Source organism: Chinchilla lanigera, unplaced genomic scaffold, assembly GCF_000276665.1.
Source record: "Chinchilla lanigera isolate Chin_1 unplaced genomic scaffold, ChiLan1.0 scaffold00025, whole genome shotgun sequence".
NCBI lineage: Eukaryota > Metazoa > Chordata > Mammalia > Rodentia > Chinchillidae > Chinchilla > Chinchilla lanigera.
The window spans coordinates 25167440-25189471 of NW_004955426.1; the positions used below are offsets into that span (position 1 = coordinate 25167440).

At 37.0% G+C, this 22032-nt stretch overlaps 1 protein-coding gene across 1 annotated transcript in view; it reads left to right on the forward strand.

Annotated features, from left to right (window-relative positions):
• The first annotated feature begins 6023 nt into the window (after positions 1-6023).
• The window catches only part of C7 (complement component 7), a 57435-nt gene continuing 41426 nt past the window's right edge, over positions 6024-22032 (forward strand). Inside the window, 6 exon segments of the mRNA XM_013514936.1 lie at positions 6024-6029; positions 7187-7309; positions 15200-15269; positions 17702-17740; positions 17743-17780; positions 21022-21095. Of these exon segments, the coding sequence (XP_013370390.1) occupies positions 6024-6029; positions 7187-7309; positions 15200-15269; positions 17702-17740; positions 17743-17780; positions 21022-21095 (350 nt within the window).

Below are 22032 nucleotides of genomic sequence, written 5' to 3' on the forward strand. Positions count from 1 at the left end.
ATCTTATTCCATTCCTACATGTATCCCTGGTTAGAAAATTTTTTTGTTTCTTATGTATCTTTCCAGAATTCTTTCATATGAATATAAGTGAATATTTTATTAATTTATTCTCCTTCCTTCTGTTAATCCCAAAGTAACACACTGTACTACATGTTCCTTTTTCTTCCTTAGCAAGGTATTCTTTTTCTTTTCTTTTCTTTTTTTCTGGTACCAGGAATCAAACTCACGACCTCGCGCTTGCCAGGTAGGCGCTGTGCCGCTGAGCTAAATCCCCAGCTCCAGCAAGGTATTCTTTTAGTTCTTTCATATCTGCATTGAGAGCTTCTTTAGTTTTTTAGTTGCATAATTCCCCCCGCCCTTTTTTTTTGTCTTTTTGAGACAGGGTCTCACTATGTGGTAATTCAGGCTGGCCTTGAGCCCAGGTTGATCTCGAACTTGCAACAATCCTTCTGCCCCAGTCTTCCAAGTGCTGGGATTATAGGTGTGTGTTACATGTCTGGCTGTAATTTTCCATTTAATGTGTGTACAATTTAGACAATCCACTATCAGCAGCTATTTAGGTTATTTCTATTCTTTTTCTTATTAGCTCACATGCATTGAATTAATGTGCCTACATTCCAGGAATGATAATTATTGCTTTACTTGCATTATCTCACTTAATGTTAGAACTGTATGAGTTAATGTTTTTCCACTGTTCATGGAGAAATTAGAGGGTCAGAGAGTCTAAGCAAGTTATTTAAGATTTGAATCTAGTGTGTCTTCAGAGCATATATCTGTACTTGTGATATACTAATTTATATCTTTTTTTTTTTTTTGCTTTTTGGAAAATCCCTAAACTTAAGGTTGTACAATTAAGTTTTCCACTTCTTTCTATCACTCATTTTTTAAATTCTTTCTTGGCCTGTGGAATATACAGTAATGAATCTGATATTGAAACATATCTGTTTAAAGACAGTTTAAAGCTTAAAATAATGGGACAGCCTGATATTTTCTGAAAGTGATTGATTTTCATTTTAGGGATATTGAATGGTTGATTAGTAGTATAAAAAAAAAAACCAAAACTTTTTTCTTAGGCGCCACAAGCGTGAAGAATAAATCAAATAAGATCCTGTCCTTTGGTTTTCATCCATATGCTATAGGACTTTACATAGTGAAGTTACAGAACCATTGAACTCTGCATTTTATATCTTCCTTCTGAGAGCTATTTGACAATTCAAATTTAAAGCAAGTGAAATGTATCTTGGACTTGCAGGCTACTGCCACAATGTGCAGTGCAGATAACTAAAAATCTCAAATGACGTTTAGAAACTCAAAAACTCTGGGCCTTCTAAATTTAGCAAGGGCCTGCCACTATTAAAAACCATAATGACGACATGTCTATTGCCTCCTGACTGTAATTTGATCTTTGCCATCTGCAGCTATCAGGCAACCAGGAAAAAGGCTCATCTAGTGTTATAAACAGTATGACATTTCTCCAAAGAGAAGTATAAATTCCCTATTTCTTAAAGCATTTAAACCTTAAATAATATTTTAAAAATGAAAAACAGGATGTTGAAAGGGAGTTCTCATCTAATGACCTCACTTAAGTTAATGCAAATAGTAATGCCTAGCATTAAATGTTTAATGCCCAGAAGAGATGGGTAATATCTCTAGATGTAATGATAAAGCATTTAACAGTCTCATTTTGCTGAAATCTTTCTTTAGATAAAGCTTTGCTTGGCAGCCACTTTTCATCCTCAAACTTCATATAATAACAGTTCAATGGGAAAAAGATCCCACCTGGAGTACTTTCTACCTTAAAATTACAGGGCTGAGAGTCTAAGAAGATTTGTCGTGTTTCACTAAGTGGTGTAATTCTAGAGCCGATGCTGCCCGGAGTAGCTTGCCACTAGAGGATGCTGTTGCTTCTTTGCTTCAGTTCCTGGCAGCTTCAGTTCTGACCTTTTTAATCAATGCAGGAGAGAAAGACAGCTTTACCTCTCCCAAGTGAGTTTGTTCTTAAGCCCCCGGAGTTGGCTGAATGTGTTGGAACAACTCAAAACAAAACAGAAGAGTTAGCAAATTAAATAGCCTCATTAATATGACTTTAAACATCTCTCCGGGGTGGACCAGAACAACATCCTGATATCGCAGTGGCCTGAAAGTTTCACTAGTGGCCGCTTGGATGTTACATCGTTTTGGAGGCACACCCAAAGGAAGCAGTGCAAGTGGGTCATGGAGGTGAGGAGAGGGCTGTGCCCTGACCGATGCTTCTCCAGGTTGGCAGAAATCTGCTTGCCCTTTTTCTGATTCTGTATTGGCTCAGACGTATTTGTCAAAGGATGCTCATTATCAGGTTTATTAGAACTACGAATTCTGGGATCACTGAGAAATTCTGGGTTGAAAATTTTTAAACATTACTTGGAGCAGAACTTTCAGAACACTTTACAATACATGGAACATTGTGAACCTAAAGCTGGCTGTTTGCTGAGGGTAGAATTTCTAAGAGTGGTTTTCAACTGAGGAGCTGCCTTGGGGGACAGCTGACAGTATCTGGAGAGATTTTTGATTGACATGGGGAAGGTGAAACTGGCATCGTGAGGAAAGGCCAGGGAAGCTACTGAACATCCTCCATCGCCTGGGATGACCCTACTCTCAGGCAGCAAAGAATCGTCAGGCCTCAAATGAAAGTAGTTTAAAAGTTGAAAACTCTTGCTCTATTTAATACACTTATGCTGATTTATACATGAATTTATTTTTTCTCAAAATGTCTTGCAGTGCTAGAATTCTGTGGAAAACAAGCCAGAGAACTGTGCCCTAAACTTACCAACAATGGTACAATTGCAGTGGCATGTTTTTCCTTCAATATTTATTCCTTTCCACCTACATTCTTTGGCCTTTCCTTGAAATACTCTTGATTTTTTTTGTACTGGGAGTCAAACTCAGGACCTTGTGCTTGCCAGGCAGGCCACTGAGCTATATCCCCAGCTGAAATTCTCTTGAATTGGCTTGTTGGTATATTCGGTTTTTCTTCTTCTGTAATCACTCTCTCTCCTTAATGAATTTTCTTCCTGTTCATTGAATGGGGCATTCCTTGTGGTTTTATGCTTCATTGTAGTCAGTCTCTAGAAGACTTCTCTGCTTCCATGATTTCAGTTATGTGCCCTCCCTTGCCTGTGCTCCCACCTATATCCTCTGGACAAGTGGAATTTATATCTTTTCCAAAGAGCTACATTTCACTTATATGCTGGGTGCTTCGCCAAAGTAAGCATGTCCTCTCTCCAAAACTGTTTCTTTTCCTTTGACTTTCTATTTCCCTCCTCTTTTAATGTGTTCTTAAATTCTTCTAATTCTCTTAGTCAATCAGATTTGAAGCTATGTTTAATCACTAACCTTTTGAATCCTCTTGGTATTTTTGTTTATCTCTTCTTCAAGGTCCTGATTAGATTACTGAACTAAATCCAAGCCATGCCTTCTGCTTCCCCTCCTCACTCCTTCCCTGCATCAGCAAACTGTCACTGTTTCAATCATCCTAATACATAGTTTGATTCTTTCTTTAAGAACTTCCAGTAGGTGAGTTCCCACCAAACTACGACTAAAGTCCGCACAGCTACGCCAGCAGCCAAACCTCCCACTTTTTTGCCCCTGCCTGTACATGAAACCCTTGTTCTAGGGCTTTTTTGTTAGAATTCCAGACAGAAGAAATGCTCAGGTGAGGGCAAAGACATGGAGGTGGAGATGTGCTAGTTGTTTATGGAAAGATTTTGTAAATCTCTTAGAAGTGAAGAGCTTTTGAGAGATTAAAGCTGAACATCTGAAGCTTTAAATTATCATAGATACATTTGAATCACCTTCTAGGTTAAGGATAATATACAAATATGGTCCTTTATATCAGCGATGAAAGTAAAGAGAGATAGGCCTTAAATGTTCTACTTCTCCAAACTCATCGCCTATTAAACACCTTAGTATTTGCTGCATGTAATGTTCACTGAATTCAGCAGGAACAGATTAGTAACATGAATAGATACTGTAGGAGGTGCTGTTAGTGTCATGTCCATATCCCCTTAGCACTTGGGCCTAGAGGACAAAGGCAAACACCTGCATATATGGCAGATATTTGACACTCTCTACCTTAGGATCTTTTAATTCTAACTGTAGGTGTGTGAGCTGTCTTCAGGGCAACCTGAAAGTACCAGACTCAGTGAAGAGGCCAACATCAGCAGTTGACAGAGTATTGGTGGAGAAATAGCCTAGTTTCCTTACCTCTTAATTAGACTAACTCTGTGGCGTAATCTGTAATGTCTCTCTGGGTTCCTCCCCGGGACTTAGCTCAAATGCACTGCAATCTCTTGCTCTATGAAACCTGCTTTATTACTTTTCTTCCCAGTCTTGTGTCTCCACTGCCAAAAGAACACCTTCAGGATCACCTCTCAAAACAAAACTAAACAAACAAAACGTCTGAATATACTGGGGGAACCCAAACTAAAAGTGATGCTTGGTGTACAATTGCACATCGAGTACTTAAGAACCCACAGCAACTGGAAATTCGTAGTTGAATAGAAAAATATTTCAAGAGTCAGGGCAAAATTTCCTCTACACATGTTACAAAGCATGTGAACAAAATATACGTCTTTGTCTCTGGAAAACCCACACTGAGAGGGGCATGGAGGACTTATTCCTATTATCTAAGAGCTTTGGATACAGAAAGAAAAAGTCACTACCACTGGAAAGTATTCACTAATGGAATGCTTACCTTTAAAATTATTGTCAGCTCAAATTTCCTTCCCTGATTAACACTTAAGTGTACATTACCCATAGTACTGTAACAACTTGCATATTTAGTTGAACAACACAAATAAAGTTGTCAATTCCAGTAATAAATCTGAAATCTTGCAAAAAAATGCAACCTTTCATAAAATCTGTGAAAAAGATGGCCTTCAAATGGATGATGACCTTGCTAAGATCTTTCCAACATGGAGATCTGAATGTTAAAAGATTATGGGAAGTTCTTGAGGAAATGAGTGATTCTCTGAAATATGTTTGCAGCAAATGATGCTGTCTTTGTGATTATTCTGCATAAGTTAATCATGGAAGGACAGATATTACACTTTCTGAGGCTATATTTTGTTTTGGGAAAAATTCCATACCAGATTGTTCTGTTTTCACTTAAATCTCCTATGGTTTGAAAGTGGCCCCCAGAATTTCATGTGTTAGAAACTTAACACCTATACTCATAGGTGTTAATTGCATTTGGAGGTGGGGCCTTTGGAAAGTAGTTAGCATTAGATGAGGTCATGACAGGGGAGCAGTGATCAATGGTTTTATACACTGAGGGAAAGAGACTCAAGGAGGCATCTCCGTGAGATGTGCTGGGCCATGGAATGACGCAGTGAGGAGGTCTTCACCATAGGTTGAGCAGATGCTGGCATGGTGTTCTTGGACTTATCCTCTAGAACCCTTATGGAAAACACCCTCTATTTAATAAAACTCTAGTCTCGGATATTTTGTTATAGCAATGAACCAAGACAAGATCTTTTCCTCCACAAAGGATTTAATCTCAAAGTCTGGACTGTAATGTTCTTCAAGAGAATACTGAAAACATCTGCTTAGTTTAGTTGATTGAAGCAGGAAGGAGGCTTATCGTTTGCCCTACACAGGGTCTCTTTTGGTCAGAAATCTCTTAAAAATTGAACTAAGAGCATTTGCTGTCTTTCTTGATTTACAGATGCATTTCTCAGAAACATATCTTTATCTTCAAAACAGCTCCAATTGGCTGTAGCTAAACTTTGTGTAATTGATAAGATGCATCTGGCTTCAAGGCACAGATGAAGTACAGAGGGAAGCTCTTTGTGTCCCTAGTGAATCTAGTTGGGTAGGAACTAGGTCTCAGAATACTTGCTCTATAAAAGAGTGCTAAGATAATCTAGCAGAGGGAGAGGCTGAGGGGGAGACTGCTTGCTGGCCCCTTCCTGCTGTTGAAAATTTACTGGGCCCTTACAGAGGAAAATTTCCCACTTTCTTCTGCTCTGAATGTTTTTCCAAGCATGAAGGTAATGATAATCTCATTCTTTTTGTAAATAAAGCTATCTCAAGAGGAAGGTAATACTTAACTGTAAGGAATCAAGTAGGCAGGAAATGGGAAGCTATAGAGAGAAGTATCTGGAAGTAACTTTTTTTTTTTGGTACAGGAATCGAACTCAGGACCTTGCATTTGTTAGGCAGGTGCTTGTGCCCCTGAGCTATATTCCTGGCCTGGAAGTAACTTTAAAATTGTTATTTAAATATATTTTAATAGCTCAGCCAAAATAAATTCGTTTTCTTATTTTTTAAAATTATTAAAATTATTTGTAGTAATAATTTGGATAAGTGAAGTAATGTTTCTTATTTTTAATTAAAGGATATATTCAGATGGCCAGGAATAGTGAATTAAAAAGTGTTTATAAGAAAGCTAAAAATTTCACAGGGGGGGAGCTGAGGGTTTAGCTCAGCAACACAGTGCCTGCCTGGTAAGCACAGGGTCGTGAGTTCGATTCCCGGTACTGGAAAAAACGCCCCCCCCAAAACAAACAAACAAACAAAGAAAAACAAAATAAAAATTTCATAGGGAAAAGTTTTTCTTCAGTATCTTTGTTTGTTTTGACTTGGAGACATGCAGGGAGACTTAGGTGGACTTTTCTAAGAGCTTTATAGGGAAGTGAATTTGCACACTTGGAAATTTAGAATTTGAGATCCTGAATGAAAGGGTGAGGACTGTGAGAGTAGAAGATACAAGTAGATGGGCAGTGGTGAAGGTCAAGTGATGAAATGAAAATGTTTACCAAGTGCATATGTTGGATCAGTGCAAAATGGTCGAATATTTTTTAAAAAAACTACTGTTCAGTTAAAGACAAGACCAAAGACAGAGCTGGGTGTGGTGATGCACTCCTGTAGTCCCTGTGCTCTGAGAGGCTGAGACAGGAGGAACACAAGTTAGAGTTCAGCTTGGGCAATTTAGCAAATTAGCAAGATCCTGCTTTAAACAATAAAAGAAAAAGAGGCTGAGGATAGGGCTCAGTGTGAAGGCCCTGGGTTCAGTCCCCACTCAACACACACACACACACACACACACACACACACACAGACTAAAGACAGAAATCACTGTCATAGACTTAAAATTTAGGATGCAAAAATAAGTAAAATTTTTAATTATTTTAAATTTTTCATTTAGACTTTAAAACAGTTGCACTGTAATATTGGAGTAAGGATTTTGCAGCCCAGAAGCTGCTGGAGTGTGTCCGCCATCACCGTGCTTTCCTTTTGCAGTGTGAGTTCAAGCTCGCTCCCTAATGGGGTAAGAGGAGGAATAAGACGCAGGTCTTGAATGACTTTTGCCTTATATGGAATTAATAACTAAAGATTAAGCACACATCACACATTTAATTTTTTAAATGTTAGGATGCTACACTGCTAAGTAGACTTACAAAGTTAGAGTTGTGATACAATTTAATCCCTATTGCTCTACCTTGTATTTCTATTTAAAATTTTGAACTATTTGCTAGCTCAAAAAGAATGTGATACTCTCACTAAAGTCATCTAGCTAACACTTATTTCTTCCTAATATTTCTATTAACTATCAATCAAGTTCTTTATTTTATGGGGGGCATCTTAACAATTGTTTTGTGATTAAAATGTATTTCACATTCACTTATGGGCACCTTATTATTTTTTTATGGGCATCTTAATGTGACAATAAGTATGCTTTTGTATTTTAATTGGTTGATATAATACCAACAAAGAAAGCAATGGTTTCACTCCAAGTTGCATGCTGAAATCCTACCTATATTTGAAGGCAGATATTTTTATTTTTCAAGTAAATTAGAAAGACCGTGTTTTTAGGATGTATTTCAAAGAAAGGACATTTGGGAAATCTATTGACTCTTTAGAAATCAGAAATGGTTTCCATGCCTCGCCTTTTAAAGGAGAATAATCTTCTGCCTCCTCCTCCATCTATGTAAATTAATTCAGAGGGATGATTTCGGAATCCCCTTTCGATCTCCCAATGTCTCCTTTATACGAGATAATTTAGGTCTAAGATGTTTCAGAAGGACTGCAACTCCAAGAGAGCTCTTTTGCTAATGCCTGTGTTCAGGCATTTATGGTATTTCCCTAGAAGTAAACCCAGTCTGGAGTCTGTGAACCTAGGGCATGCTCAGAAATAGCCATGTCGTAGGCCAGGCGTGGTGGGGCATGCCTGTAATCCCAGCACTCGGGAGGCTGCGGCAGGAGGACTGTTGGGAAGTTGAGGCCAGTCTGGGCTACAAAGTGAGCTCAAGGGTAGCCTGAACTGCATAGTGAGACCCTGTCTCAAAAAGACAAACAAACAAACAAAAAACAGTGATGTCTTAGATGAGGGCTACAGTTGGACCATATCAGAAGCAGCAGGTAGAGCTACAACTCATCCAGGCATGAGAATGAACAGAAGACAATCATGAGGCTGTAGTTCTAGCTGAATTACATTAACACAGAACAAAACTGTCCTATCTTACAACCTAGTTAATTCTAAGCTTATTCTATTATAGAGCCAATTCATATCTATCTCTGTCATTCATGTAGCTGTTTATTCATTTGTGACTATTTTATCTCCCTTGCTTATTTGCCATGATATTCTTTCTGAAAGGGAGGAGTAATAACTGCTTCCATTTCAGGGACTTAACCACAAAGTTTTGATATGTTTTTGTTAGTGGACTCAGCTTGTATCACTCTGAACACACCTGGCCTTGCAATAAGCTGACCCCGATGGACTAAAAACGGGGTAGATTTGTGGGGCAGGTGGTGGTAAAGATATTTATAGTGAAAAGTTTATTCCCTAAAACTTGGCTGAAATTCTTTTACAACCATATATTAAGCTGGGCATGATGGTGCACACTTGTAATTCCAGCATCTGGGAGACTGACATAGGAAGATGATGCATTTGAGGTCAGCCAGGGTGACATAGTAGATTCACAGCCAAAGACCCTGTCTCAAAAAACAAAATCAAACAAACTAAACAAAACACTCTATGTATCAGGATGTTAAATGTGAGTCTTTCATGATGTATGTTTTTTGGCTGAGTCAAAAATCAAGAACAATGTTCAGAACTCTCAGATTTTATTTTTTCATTTTTTTTACATTTTTAAAAAAATATTTTAAAGAGAGTAGTAAATGAGAGACAAACAAAACAAAACAAAAAGAACAATAGCAGCATACCAGTATCACAAACATAAACAAACCAAAGCAAGAACATTTAAAGTGATACAGGATTTCAAGACAAAATAGTATGAATTAACAGTGGTGGTTGTATTACATTTCTCTGTCCTCAACTATGTTGCTCAGATTACCAGATGTAAGAATGGAAGAGTGTTAAAACCAGTGAAGAGAATAAGAAAATAATTATTAGATAAAACATCAGAGATACTACAGAGTTTCACTAGACAAGATTCACCATGGTAATTCCATTGCATATTGTTACCTTCGAATCAGTTGCTCAGATTACCAGATGTAAGCATGCAAAATTGATCAGAACATAAAAAATTGTAAGCATTAACTGTTCCTTTCAATATACCATCAGACATCAGCAATACAGTTATCACAGCTATTCATACATATATTTATATTTTGCCTTCCTTCTTTCTTTTTTCCCTCATCACAGTCATTCCTTCCTTTGAGCAGTTTCTTTCCCTTTCCTATCATCTGTTGTACATTTTGAGTTTTACTTATTCTTTCAGGTTCTTATACCAAGGAGACAATGTGATGTTTACACATGTGGATCCCATTTACTTCACTTATGAGTATGGTCTCTAGTTACATCCATTTACCTAAAAAGCCTCAACTTTCTCTTTTTAAATAGCTGAGTAATACTCCATTGTATAAAACTACCACATCTTTTTTATCCATTCCTCAGTGGATGGGCATTTGGGTTGTTTCCAAGATTTAGCTATAACAAATTGTGCTGCTATAAACATGGGTGCACATGTATAGCTGTGGTATGATATTTTTAATTCTTCTGGGAAAATACCCAGAAGGGGGATAGCTGGGTTAAATGGGGCTTCCAATCCGAGTTTTGTGAGGAATCTCCAAACTGATTTCCACAGTGGTTTCACCTATCTACACTCTCACCAGCAGTGGAGTAGGGTTCCTTTCTCCCCACAGCCTCTCCAGCATTTGTTATTGGTTGATGTCTTGATGACAGCCATTCTTTCTGGGGTGAGATGGAATCTCGGTGTTGTTTTAATTTGCATTTCTTGAATGACTAATGATGTTGAACAGTTTTTCATGTATTTATTTGCCATTATATTTCTTCAGTTGAGAAATGTATATTCATCTCAGATGCCCATTTTTGGATTGGGTCTTTGAAATTAGGAAGCCTGATTTTTTTTAATTCTTTATATGTCTTAGATAGAGGTCCTTTGTCTGAGGGGCAATTGGCTAAATTTTTTTCCCAATTCATGGGTTTTCTTTTTACTCTGTTTGTGATTTCTTAGGTGTACAAAAACTTTTCAATAGATGTGATCCCAGTTGTTGATTCTGTGAAGTATTTTCTGTACAGCATGGTTTTTGTTCATGAACTCTCTGCCTACCCCAGTGTCAAGATTTTTACCTACCTTCTTTCCTAATAAATTTAGTGTTTCTGTTTTAATGTTTAAATCTTTGATCCATTTTGACTTTAATTTAGTGCATCATGAAAGACATGGGTTCTGTTTTAGTCTTCAGCATGTGGAAAGCCAGTTTTTCCAGCAACATTTATTAAAGAGGCTATCTTTCTTCCATTGAACATGTTTGGCCCCTTTGTCAAAGATAAAATGACTGAGTGTGTTTGTAGTTGTGTCTGTATCTTCTAATCTATTCCATTGATCTTCAGGTCTGTTTTTGTGCCAGTACCATGCTGATTTTTTTTTTTAATTTTTTTCATGATGATTTTATCACAGTAACTTTGTAATATAATTTCAAGTCGGGAATTGTGATGCCTCCTGCCTTTCCTTTGTTTCCCAGGATTGCTTTTGCTATTCTAGGCCTCTTCTCATTCCAGATGAACTTTGGGAGTGTTTTCTTTAGATCTGTGTGGTATACTAATGGTATTTTAATTGGGATTGCATGGAATCTGTACAAAAATTTTAGGAGTATAGGCATTTTCACAATGTTGATTCTTCCTATTCATGAGTAAGGAATATCTTTCCATTTTCTGATATCCTTTTTTCTCAGAGTACTATAATTTTCACTATATAGATCTTTTTTTGTTAAATTGATTCCCAAGTATTTCATCTTTTTAGATGCTATCATGAAAGGTGTGCTTTCCCTAATTTCTCTCTCAGTCTGTTGCTTGTGTATAGGAATGCTATTGATTTTGGGGTGTTAACTTTGTATCCAGCTAAGGTACTAATTTGGTTGTTAAATCCATAAGCTTTCTGGTGGAGTTTTTGGGGTCTTCTATGTAGCATATCATGGCATCTGCAAATAGTGTTAATTTTACTTCTTCCTTTCCTATCCTTATTCCTCCTATTTCTCTCTCTTGTCTGATTGCTCTAGCTAATATTTCCAAAACTATATTGAATAGGAGTCAAAATTCACAGATTTTAAAGTGAGATGTTGGACCTTCTATGCAATATTGTAAAAAGAGTAAGCTTAAGTCTGTCTGGTGACTCTCCTGACATCCCCAAATTCAACAATATGCAAGCTCTTGTTCCTTGAAGTATGAAGAAAAAAGAGAATGATACTTGATGTTCATTTGAGGAAAAACTGAAGGCATAGGTCTGCCTTTGGCAAAGAAGATCAGCTCAGCAGCTCTCAATACAGCCTGAACATTCAACGTCTGGCAGGCAAGGATATGTGCAGGTGGCCCATGGACTAGGGGTGGACCTTAAAGGGAGGTAGTTAGACAATTTAGCAAGACCTGAAATCAAAATAAAAAATAAAACAGAACTGGAGATATAAAGGCCCTTGGTTCAATATTCAGTAACATACACAGACAGACAGAGAGACAGACAGACACACACAGAGCCTAGTTGTGACAGTCAAGAAGTCTGCCTGAGAGACTGACCATACACAGGATGAAGCAACCCTAACACAGGGCGTCAACACAGAAAGGACTCCTAGGAGGTGGAAAGTGATGAAGGTCAAGCAATGAATCATTTGTGCTAGGTCAGAGTGCTTATCAGCTGGCCAGTAGGGAGACCACCAAGCAGCAACAAAACACAATGAGAGAGGAAGAACCAGCATTCAAATACCTACACTCTGACTTACCATCACCAGAATCCTATGGTGTCAATCAAGCAAGATCCTTTCTGACTCTTATTGCTCTCCGTACTGCTGTTGTGACTTTGAAGAAGACAGGCAACTTGAACCACTTGGGTGAAAGAGAAAGGTGGAGGCTTTTGAAGTGGACCCCACACCTTTCCTATTAGAAGCACTCAGCAACGGGAAGTAGGGGAGAAAATTAAAATTAATGATACACTGAAGTTTGAATATTAGATTTTCTACAAGTTTTATTTTCTGAAGCTGTGACTATTTGTTAATGCCTAAGGGTAATGAATAAAGCTATGTGACATGCTCTCTCAGAGAGAGAAACAAAGAGTTGCCATAACACAGAAGAAAGGTCCATAGTTGAGAAAGAAAACTTATATAGGCTGTAATTTTTTAAAAAAATCTTTTTTTCTTTTTAAAAATTTATTTTAAAAATAAAACAAGGAAAACATTAAGAAACAGACATCCATTTGCAAAATAGCATAAGAACAATACAAGCAGTACTAAATTACAGACAAAGTGGTAGGAAATTAACAATGGTTGTTGTATTATATATTGATATCTCAAAGTGGTTTCTCAGGAAAACAAATAGAGACATGCAAGATTGATCAAAGAAGTAATCATTAACTGTTCCTTTCAGTAAAGCGATAGAAGTCAGTAGTACAACTATGTTAGCTATCCTGTATACACATACATACATAATTTCCCCATCTTTCTTTCTTTTCCCTCATCCCAGTTGTTCTTTACTTTGAGTATTTTCCTTTCATTTCACAAATCTGTCATACCTCCTAATTTTTATTCACTCTTTCAGGTTCTTACACTAGTGAGACAATACACTGCTTACACGTGGAGGTCTGGTTTATTTAATTTATGACTATGGTCTTTAGTTGAGACCATTTACCTGTAAAAGCCTCGAGTTTATCTCTCTTTATAGCTGAGTAATATTCCATTGTATAAAAGTACTACAATTTTTTATCCATTCCTTATTTAAAAAATCTTAAAAATGATATGCTTCACATTTGTTGAAAAGGCAAAATTTATTCATAGCTTCCTTCATCATTGTTTACTCTTTCTCTGTTGTCCACAGTTCCTGGATTATAGACTGAAAGATTTATTGGAAGTATAAAATCCAGAAGTAGACAAGTAGGATTTTATAACTAAAAGAAAGATGCCTAATGATTATGATTATGATTATGATTATTGTTATCTTGGTCTTTTTGAGACAGGGTCTCATTATGCAGTCAGGCTGGCCTTGAGCTCACTTTGTTGTCCAGGCTGGTCTTGAACTCCAAATGATCCTCCTGCCTCAGCCTCCTGAATGCTGGGATTACAGGCGTGTCACCACACCCAGCCAAGATGCCTAATTAGAAGTTGGTTGATGTAGGAAGGCTAGGGCAAAAGTCTGGGAAAAAATGTTGTGAAGAAACTCCATAGACATAATGAGAGAAAAGATGCTTGGAAATTCAGGTAGAGGACAAAAGAACACTGGCCTCTTGAAATGTGGAATAGGATGATTTTAAGGCCTTTTAAACTAAGTTGTAAATTGAATGAGTGTGATATTCTTAGAGTTACCAGTAAAGATTTTAATTATGCATCCTCACCTTCAATTGTCAGTAAAAGTCAAGTAGATATAAATAAAAATGAGATAATGGAAACTACCTATAATTTCACAACCAGAAATAAACTATTATCCTTTGTTATATTTCTTTCTAGATTTGTTTTTTAATGTGTTTGAATTTTCTTTTTTTATTTATTTTAAAAATAAAACAAGGAAACATATTAACAAATAGACATCCATTTACAAAATAGCATGAGAACAATACAAGCAATACAGAGTTATAGACAAAGTGGTAGGAAATTAACAATGGTTTTTGTATTACATATTGATATCTTCAAAGTGGTTACTCAAGAAAATAAATAGAGACATACAAGGTTAAATGAAATAGAATCACACTTTGCATATATTTTTGTAACTTCTCAGATCCTCAATATTTAGGCTTGTGCTATCACAGAAAGATGATTATAAAAGGGGTCAGAGATGTTGTAAGCACTGAGGGAACCACCCACAGTACTGAGGAATGAGAGACCCCGCCCTCTGCCTACAGCTTGCACCTGCACTTTTGATTACATAGTCCCAGAGTTCCTTTCCCATTTAACTCTTCAGCCATCATCCCTGCTGCGTCTTCCGGGCTTTCTCTCCCACCTGGGTGTTCACTTGCTGGTTGAAATTAGAAGAGAGGGAGCAGAGTCAGGGACCAAAAAATGATGACACCCTAAGGAAATGCTTGAGGCCATTTAAATTGGTGAAGTGTATTCGATTTGCCTATGCACTGCTCAGTCCCTGGTTGTCTACACAAATGAACAACAGCAGGAGACAGTGTCCACAGAATTATGTACATTTTTTTACCTTACATTTTATTTTTTAAATTAAAAGTAAAATTGTGTATACTTATGTACATCGTATTTTACAATACAAAACATTCTACAAAGGCTCAACTGGTCTAATTAACATATGTATTACCTCACATACTTACATTTGTGATGAGAACGCTTAAAATATACTCTCAGCAATTTTCAAGAATGCAAAACATTATTACATAATACAGTCACTATGTCTATTCTTTAAACTTATTCTTCCTGTCCAACTGAAATTTTATCCTCTGACCATTGTTTCCCCATCAACCCTGCTCCCCACCCCATCGTCCTCAGCCCCTGTATGGTCCTCAGCCATTTGTATCTTCTTGTCTGAGAAGTGTGTATTCATCTCTGCTGCCCATTTTTGGATTGGGTCTTTGAATTTGGAGAGGCTGATATTTTTAAATTCTTTATATGTTCTATATAGAAGCCCTTTGTCTGAGGGACAATCAGGTTGAGAGCATTTTAAGAAAATAGATTAATCGACTCTTGAGACCTGGAAAAAAGTGAGAACCATTTACTCATGACCTTGTTTTGCTTTCACTGTCAGATTGATGGGAGCAGGTCAGATCACTTGATGGAACTATCAGAATATGTTTCAAGACCTGGGTTACAAAGAGGTGTGGGATGGCACTGAGGGTTTCCTAGGTTATTCAGATCCTGAGGTCCTGAACTGGGTGACATTGTACATGGAGAAGAGAAGGCTAAGCAAGCTTTCCTTTGGAAGCCTATGTGTTGGGGGAGGGCCTCTAACTGTCCCTGGGACACAAAGTAAACAACAATAAGTTCAGATTGTTTAAGGATCAAGATACTCAAGACTGGTTCCATAAAAGGCCCTGAGCTGTATACACTGAAGAATGGGCTTTATTTCATTCAAGGTAATCTTACTCTCTTATGATACACTTTTTTAATAATCACTTTGGCTCAAGATGTCTCTCACCTACAAGATGTGCTAAGAATCGAGAAATTGGGAATCCTGGTTTTTCTGTTTTGGCAGGTCCTTCTCAGTCTCTTAGGGGTAGGCCAGGTACTCTCCTCCACAGGTGGTAATCAAAACAAGCACCAGCGCTCCAGTTCCACAAGTACTTTCAGTAGAATTGCTTAAGCTCGCATTGCCCTGCTTGGTGTGTGCTTGACAAATAACCTAAGTGAACACGGGGAACATTTAAATAGAAATTACTGTCTGCTTAACCTTTGCTAATTTTTGAGTTTCCTATACCTCACAGGGTCATCTTTTTTTTTGGCTTTCATTTTATTTTCCTCCCTGCATCTCTTGATCTCCTTTTCATTAAAAAAACTATCTCCCTACTTTCTATTATCCTTTCTTTTATTTTTTATTTATATTTTGGATTCCTCATATCAGAGAAATCATGTGACACTTAAACCTGCATGGCTGATTTGTTCTATTTAACATTATGGCATCCATTTTTCTACATTTGAGTCAAATTTATTTTTCTTTATGACAGAGTAGGACTCCACTGTATATACTACAATTTTGTTATTCATTCCTCTGTTGCTGGACATATAGACTGCTTTCAAGATTCAGCTATTATGAATTGTACTGCTGTCGACACGGGTTTGCATGTATCTCTGTACTCTAATGTCATTAACTCTTTTGGGAAGATACCTTGAATGGGAAGAATTGTGTCAAATGGAATTTCTATTTTTAGGCATTTAAGGAATTTTCATACTGATTTCCATAGTCGTTTACAAGTTTACATTTGCACCGTCAATGTAGAAGGGTTCCTTTCTCCCACTGCAGTCTGATCAGCATTTGGTTATTTATTTATTTATTTATTTATTTATTTATTTATTTATTTGGTTTTGGTTTTTTTCTGGTACCGGGAATGGAACTCACCACCTCGTGCTTGCCAGGCAGGTGCTGTGCCGCTGAGCTAAATCCCCAGTCCCCCTGATCAGCATTTGTTATTATTTGATTTCCTGATGATGGTCGTTCTTTCTTTCTTTTTTTTTTTTTTTTTGATGGCCGTTCTTTCTGAAGTAAGATAGAATCTTAGTTTCATTTTAATTTGCATTTTTCTAGTGGCCAGTGATATTGAACACTTTTTGATGTATTTATTGGTATTTATACTTTTTCTGAGAAGCGTCTATTCATTTCAGTTGCCTACTTTTTTTGGGGTACAGGGAATCAGACTCAGGGCCTTGCGCTTGCAAGGCAGGCACTCTGCCAGTGAGCCACATCCCTGGCAGTTGTCCACTTTTCATTAGGTCTTTTAATTTGGGGAGGTCTAATTATTTTGAATTCTTTACATTTTCTATATGTTAGTCTCTGTCTGAGGCCTAGCAGGCAATTTTTTCCCACATTCTGTAGGTGTTTCTTTATTCTTTTGGTTGCTTCCTTTGATGTTTAGAAGCTTTTTAAATTTGGTATTATCCCATTTGTTTATTCCCAGTATTATTTCTTTTGCCATTAGGGTTCTGTTCAGAAAGTCTTTGCCTATGCCTATGTCTTCAAGTGTTTTACCTATTTTCTCTTCCACCAGCTAAGTATTTCTATTAACATTTAGATCTTTGATCCATTTTCACAGGGTAATTTACAGTTTCTTGTCTCTCAGTTAACTTTTTGGATAACTCCTCAACTCATCATTCATAGTCCCTTCAAAGGCATAAAACTTTTCTCCTGTGTGTCCTCGCCTGTCTCTCCAACTCTCTGAACATTCTTTTATCTGTATTTCTACAGCACCTTCAGTTGTAACATCTCTGTTATGGAATTTATTAAATTAAACATATTGTATTTTGATTAGTTACTTGTAAATCCACATCTCTGCCCTTCTTTCTATCCGTGGTCCATGATATACCTCTTTTATTATTTCCGTGTTTTTCAATAGTACCACGTATATAATAGATGTTTAATCAATGTTAATCTTTAATAAATGAGCTCCTTTTCCTATGCTTTAATATATCTTAGGAAACTTTCAGCATCTCTTAGGAAAATAATTTTGAAAAAATTTGGACTATTTTTGATCATTTCTGTGTGTTCTTTATGTGCTCGTCTCTTTACCTGCCTCACAGTGGCCACTTTGACCCTGAGACAATGCTTCCTCTCCAGTTAACTGCCAGTGGGATTCCTACGGCCCTGGACAGAAGGCAGTGGTGGCACTGAGGCTCTCGTAGGTCTGGATAAAATGGTATTAGCTTTAGAATATTCATTAATCAGTGTTAATGGTATTTGGAAGTTATTTTAGAGATCTGAAGGAAGAGAAGTTTGGTTTATTTAATACTTAATATTGTAGTAATTTCTACATTCATTGTGCTTGAGGACTTTCCTAAAGCTTGCCCGTGACTGGAAATGTACATGGGTTGAAAGTTAAAGGTTACTTACTAGCTACTAGATAAGTAGGAACGTCTTGAAATAAAATTAGGAGAAATTCAAAATCTATGTTTATTCAGTGGTTTCAGTCTTCTCATTTCAAACTGACACTAGCAAACAACCGAATGACTGCTTTAGTTTTCTCAAATAATGAACAGCCATAAAAAATCATTTTACAGTGTTTTAAAGTTTAATAATAAATGCAATAATACAGTATTTGAATAATACAAATGAAATATTAGACTTGACCAGGTTATTATAATTATAAAAATATATGTTTTCCCTTTATTAAAGGTTCACTAAAAAAACAAAATGTAAAGAAAGAAAACAGCATTCAAACCTGGATAGAGTGGCACATTCCTGTAATCCCAGCGCTTGTGAGGCTGAGCAGGAGGACTGCCATGAGTTTTCAATCAGCCTGGGCTACATAGTGAGTTCAAGGTTAGCCTGAACTATATAGTGAGACCCTGTTTCAAAAATAAAAAAAAGAAAACAGCACTCTTACTTCTATTGAAAGAAACAAACATGTCAGCATTTGAGTGTTTATTCTCTCAGCTTGTTTTTTGTTTTTTGGTTTTTCTCCGGTACCGGGAACCAAACTCACGACCTTGCACTTGCCAGGCAGGCGCATTTGCCGCTGAGCTAAATCCCCAGCCCCAGCTTGTTTTTCTTTCTGCTGCTAATTTTAAAAAAGAACTATTTAATTGTAGCTTTTTATTATAATATTTCAACCTAATACTATGCTATTAGAATGAACTTACATTTTTCTTATGATCTATTATATGAATATATCTAAGTTATTCACTTTCCTATTGTTTCATATATAGGTTGCTTCCATTTTTTATTATAAATAGAGTTTTATTGACCTTTTTTGTACATAGATAGCTGTCCTTTTTCTCTCATAATTTTTTCAGGATAAATTTTTAGAAATACAATATTTGTTTTAAAGTTTCCAATCATTTGAATGGTTGAACTGCTTTAAAATGTTTAGTTTGGGATATATATTATATACATGTTATATATTATATATTATATATATATAATTTTAAATTGCTAAAATAACAAAACCATATTATGAGAAATAATTTGAAGCATTGTCATTTTCATCAGGTTTTTACTTAGTTCCTACGTGTATGGTATTTTTAAAACAAGTTACACAATGAAGCATTTATTTCTTAGCAAATATAGATGACAACCCTGGTTACAGGGAAAAAAGTACATGAATAATGAAACAAAAGTTAAAGAAATGCCAAGTCCATAAAATATTTTTATAATTTGTAAATGAGAAAGGACTCTAAAATAGAGATAGACAGAAAGAGGGCATTTTTCAGGCAAGTAATTTTTTTTCTTTGAGTGAAGGTCATCATGCAATGGATATGTTCCTGGCTTATAACAAAAAAATTTTACCTGGAAAAAGATAGGTGAGAATGAAAAAGGGCCGAGCAATCAGAATCTGACAGGTGATAATGAGCCTGTCGAGAGTGGGAAGCTGGAGGGACATTCTGGTAATATGGCAAGGAAAACATTCCCTACGGAAACACCACCATCTGTGCTTTGGGGCCTCAGCAAAGAACGTATTGATAAATCACATTTGAGACTCGTCTTTATCAGTTTAAAACAGAAACGGGAAATGTATCCTGAATATTTACTGGGTTTCACTCCTCACTCGTGTGTCCTCTGCTTGGACTCAGTGAAGGAAGTCAGGGCTAGGATGCAGCGGATACCAATGGACTAAGAGTTCAAATGCAGTGTTGCTACTACTTGTCCCAAGGAATCCCTATTTCTAACCTGATTTACGATGGCTGAGTAAATTAAAGATTGTTTTGTATACCTACTCCATGTTGATCTTTCAGAAATGAGATTTGGTTTGTTTTTATTGATGGGGAAAGGTGAATACAGAAAGTCCTGAAAGATGCACCTTTGACTGCCAGTAAAGAGGAAAAGGATTTTGTAGATCTTTATTTTTGTTTAAACATTAGATAAATGCCTTTGTATAGAATGAGAATTAAATGAATAGTACAGCAAACTAGTTGCAATTTTTTCATTTCACTTGATGGTTTCCTCAACTTCCCTAATTCCTCCAGAGGAGGGTTTTTCACAGATTTTTCCCCTTCAGAGGTCAGTGTTCTTGACTGGATGGTAAAAGTCCATTGTGAATTGTAGCTTCACATTTGGACTACTTAAGTTTGGTTTTGTAAACGTGGTGGTCACATTAGTGTATTTTTCTCTCGGTTATTTTTTCTTGTGTAGGTTTAAGAAGGCCTAAGGTGCAGCTCAAGTCCATTACCACTACTTTTCTTAAGGTTTTCCCACCTCCACTTCATCTTAACTTCCATTCCTAGTATCCTTAACTTCCCTCCTACAAAATTCATTTCACCTTTTAAAATTAGCCCTTGGTATACAGCTTTGGCCAAGACAGTAATTCATTTATAGCAGAAAATGGCCACCCAGCCAGTATACTTAAGTTTTCGATAGTTACTGTTGCCCAGTAACCTCCAGTTTACTTCCATTCCTGTTATTAGCTCCTGTTACTTCTGTTTCCCAGAAACGCTGGTTACTATGATGTGCATTGTAAGAACCAATCCTCAGTGACGAGTGCCTTTGAACTTACGCTTTGCTACCCCATTGAAAACCTCCCTCCCTGAGCCTTTGGGCCTGACTTCAGGAACAATCCGGGTCGTCCGAGGTGTAAACAAAGCTGATTCTTCCCTCCAAGCCTTGGAGCGGCTCAGTTCTTGATTTTGCTGTTATACATTCTGTATTGTAATCTACTTGCTTATGTGTCTACCCAGTTAAACTTCATTTTTTCAAGCTATTTCTTCAAAGATTCACTGAAAAAAAATTTTTTCCCACACAAACCTGAAGGTAAATGTGTAGCTAGGAGCTGTCTCATAAATACTAATCCAGGTTCAATGATCATGCAGCACATTGTTTTACAGACATTGTTTCTCAAATTGCATTAACTGTTCTCAGATTTTACTACTCAGAAAAAGAAAAGTGGAGACAATGGCGCCAAAAGACATTACCTGTTTGGTACGTAGACTTGTAGGCAGTCAGTTGTTGTTTATGGCCAATATGAGGGCCAATCTTGTGCTGGACATGCTTTTGAAAAACCGTTATGTGGGGCCAGGGATATAGCTCAGTGGCACAGCATCTGCCTGGCAAGCGTGACCTCCTGAGTTCGATTCCAGGTACCAAAAAAAAGAAAAGAAAACCGATTGTGTGAATCTACACAAAAGTGTCCAGCAGAAGGGGGCTGTGGAGAGCTTTTCAGGTGATTTGTTTTTCACAGGCTCAGCAAGCAAACTCTAAATTCAAGTGCTGTTTGTTTAATTTCCTCCATATAAATTTGTTGAATTTCACTGAAATTACATTGACCTATGCATTAATCTCCCCCAAATATCAGTAGAAATTTTGTAGGTATATAGCATCACACACTTAACTATCCGGCTATGAAGGCAGAAATGGTCTCTGGTTCCTTGAATTGAATTACTGTCTATCTATTAACAGGCCCAGACTGGTCTGGCTGTTGTGTTTCTGTTGAACATGCAGAGGCAGTGGTGTGTATCATGAGGCTCAGTGAAAACAATGTTCCTATTGAAATTATTATGTTTATAAGAAAAATAATTAAAAGTAACTAGTCAAGGAGCAATTCAAGGTGTGTCAAAATATAGTGAATATTTAAATAAAATCAAGACACATTGACATGAATCCCCCTGAAAATACTCCCCTCATTTCAAACACACTTATCCCCTTGTTCTTTTTTTCTTTTATAAGTACACGTTTGTGATGCATAGTGAGTATGTCCCGGGCTGTTAGTGCATATGCATGTCCCATCTTAACTCATTTTACTTTCTTTCCCTTCCCCTTGCTCCTGCCACTTTCTTTTCTTTCTTTTTCATCCTGAGAATTGAACCCAGGACCTTGTTCTTGCCAGGCAGGTGCTTGTGCTGCTGAGCTATATCCCCTACAAGCGCCTGCCACTTTCTGAAGCAGTGTCTTCATGTGAGTGTCTTTGTGAAGTGCGCTCAAAAACATGGTGACTGCTGAGG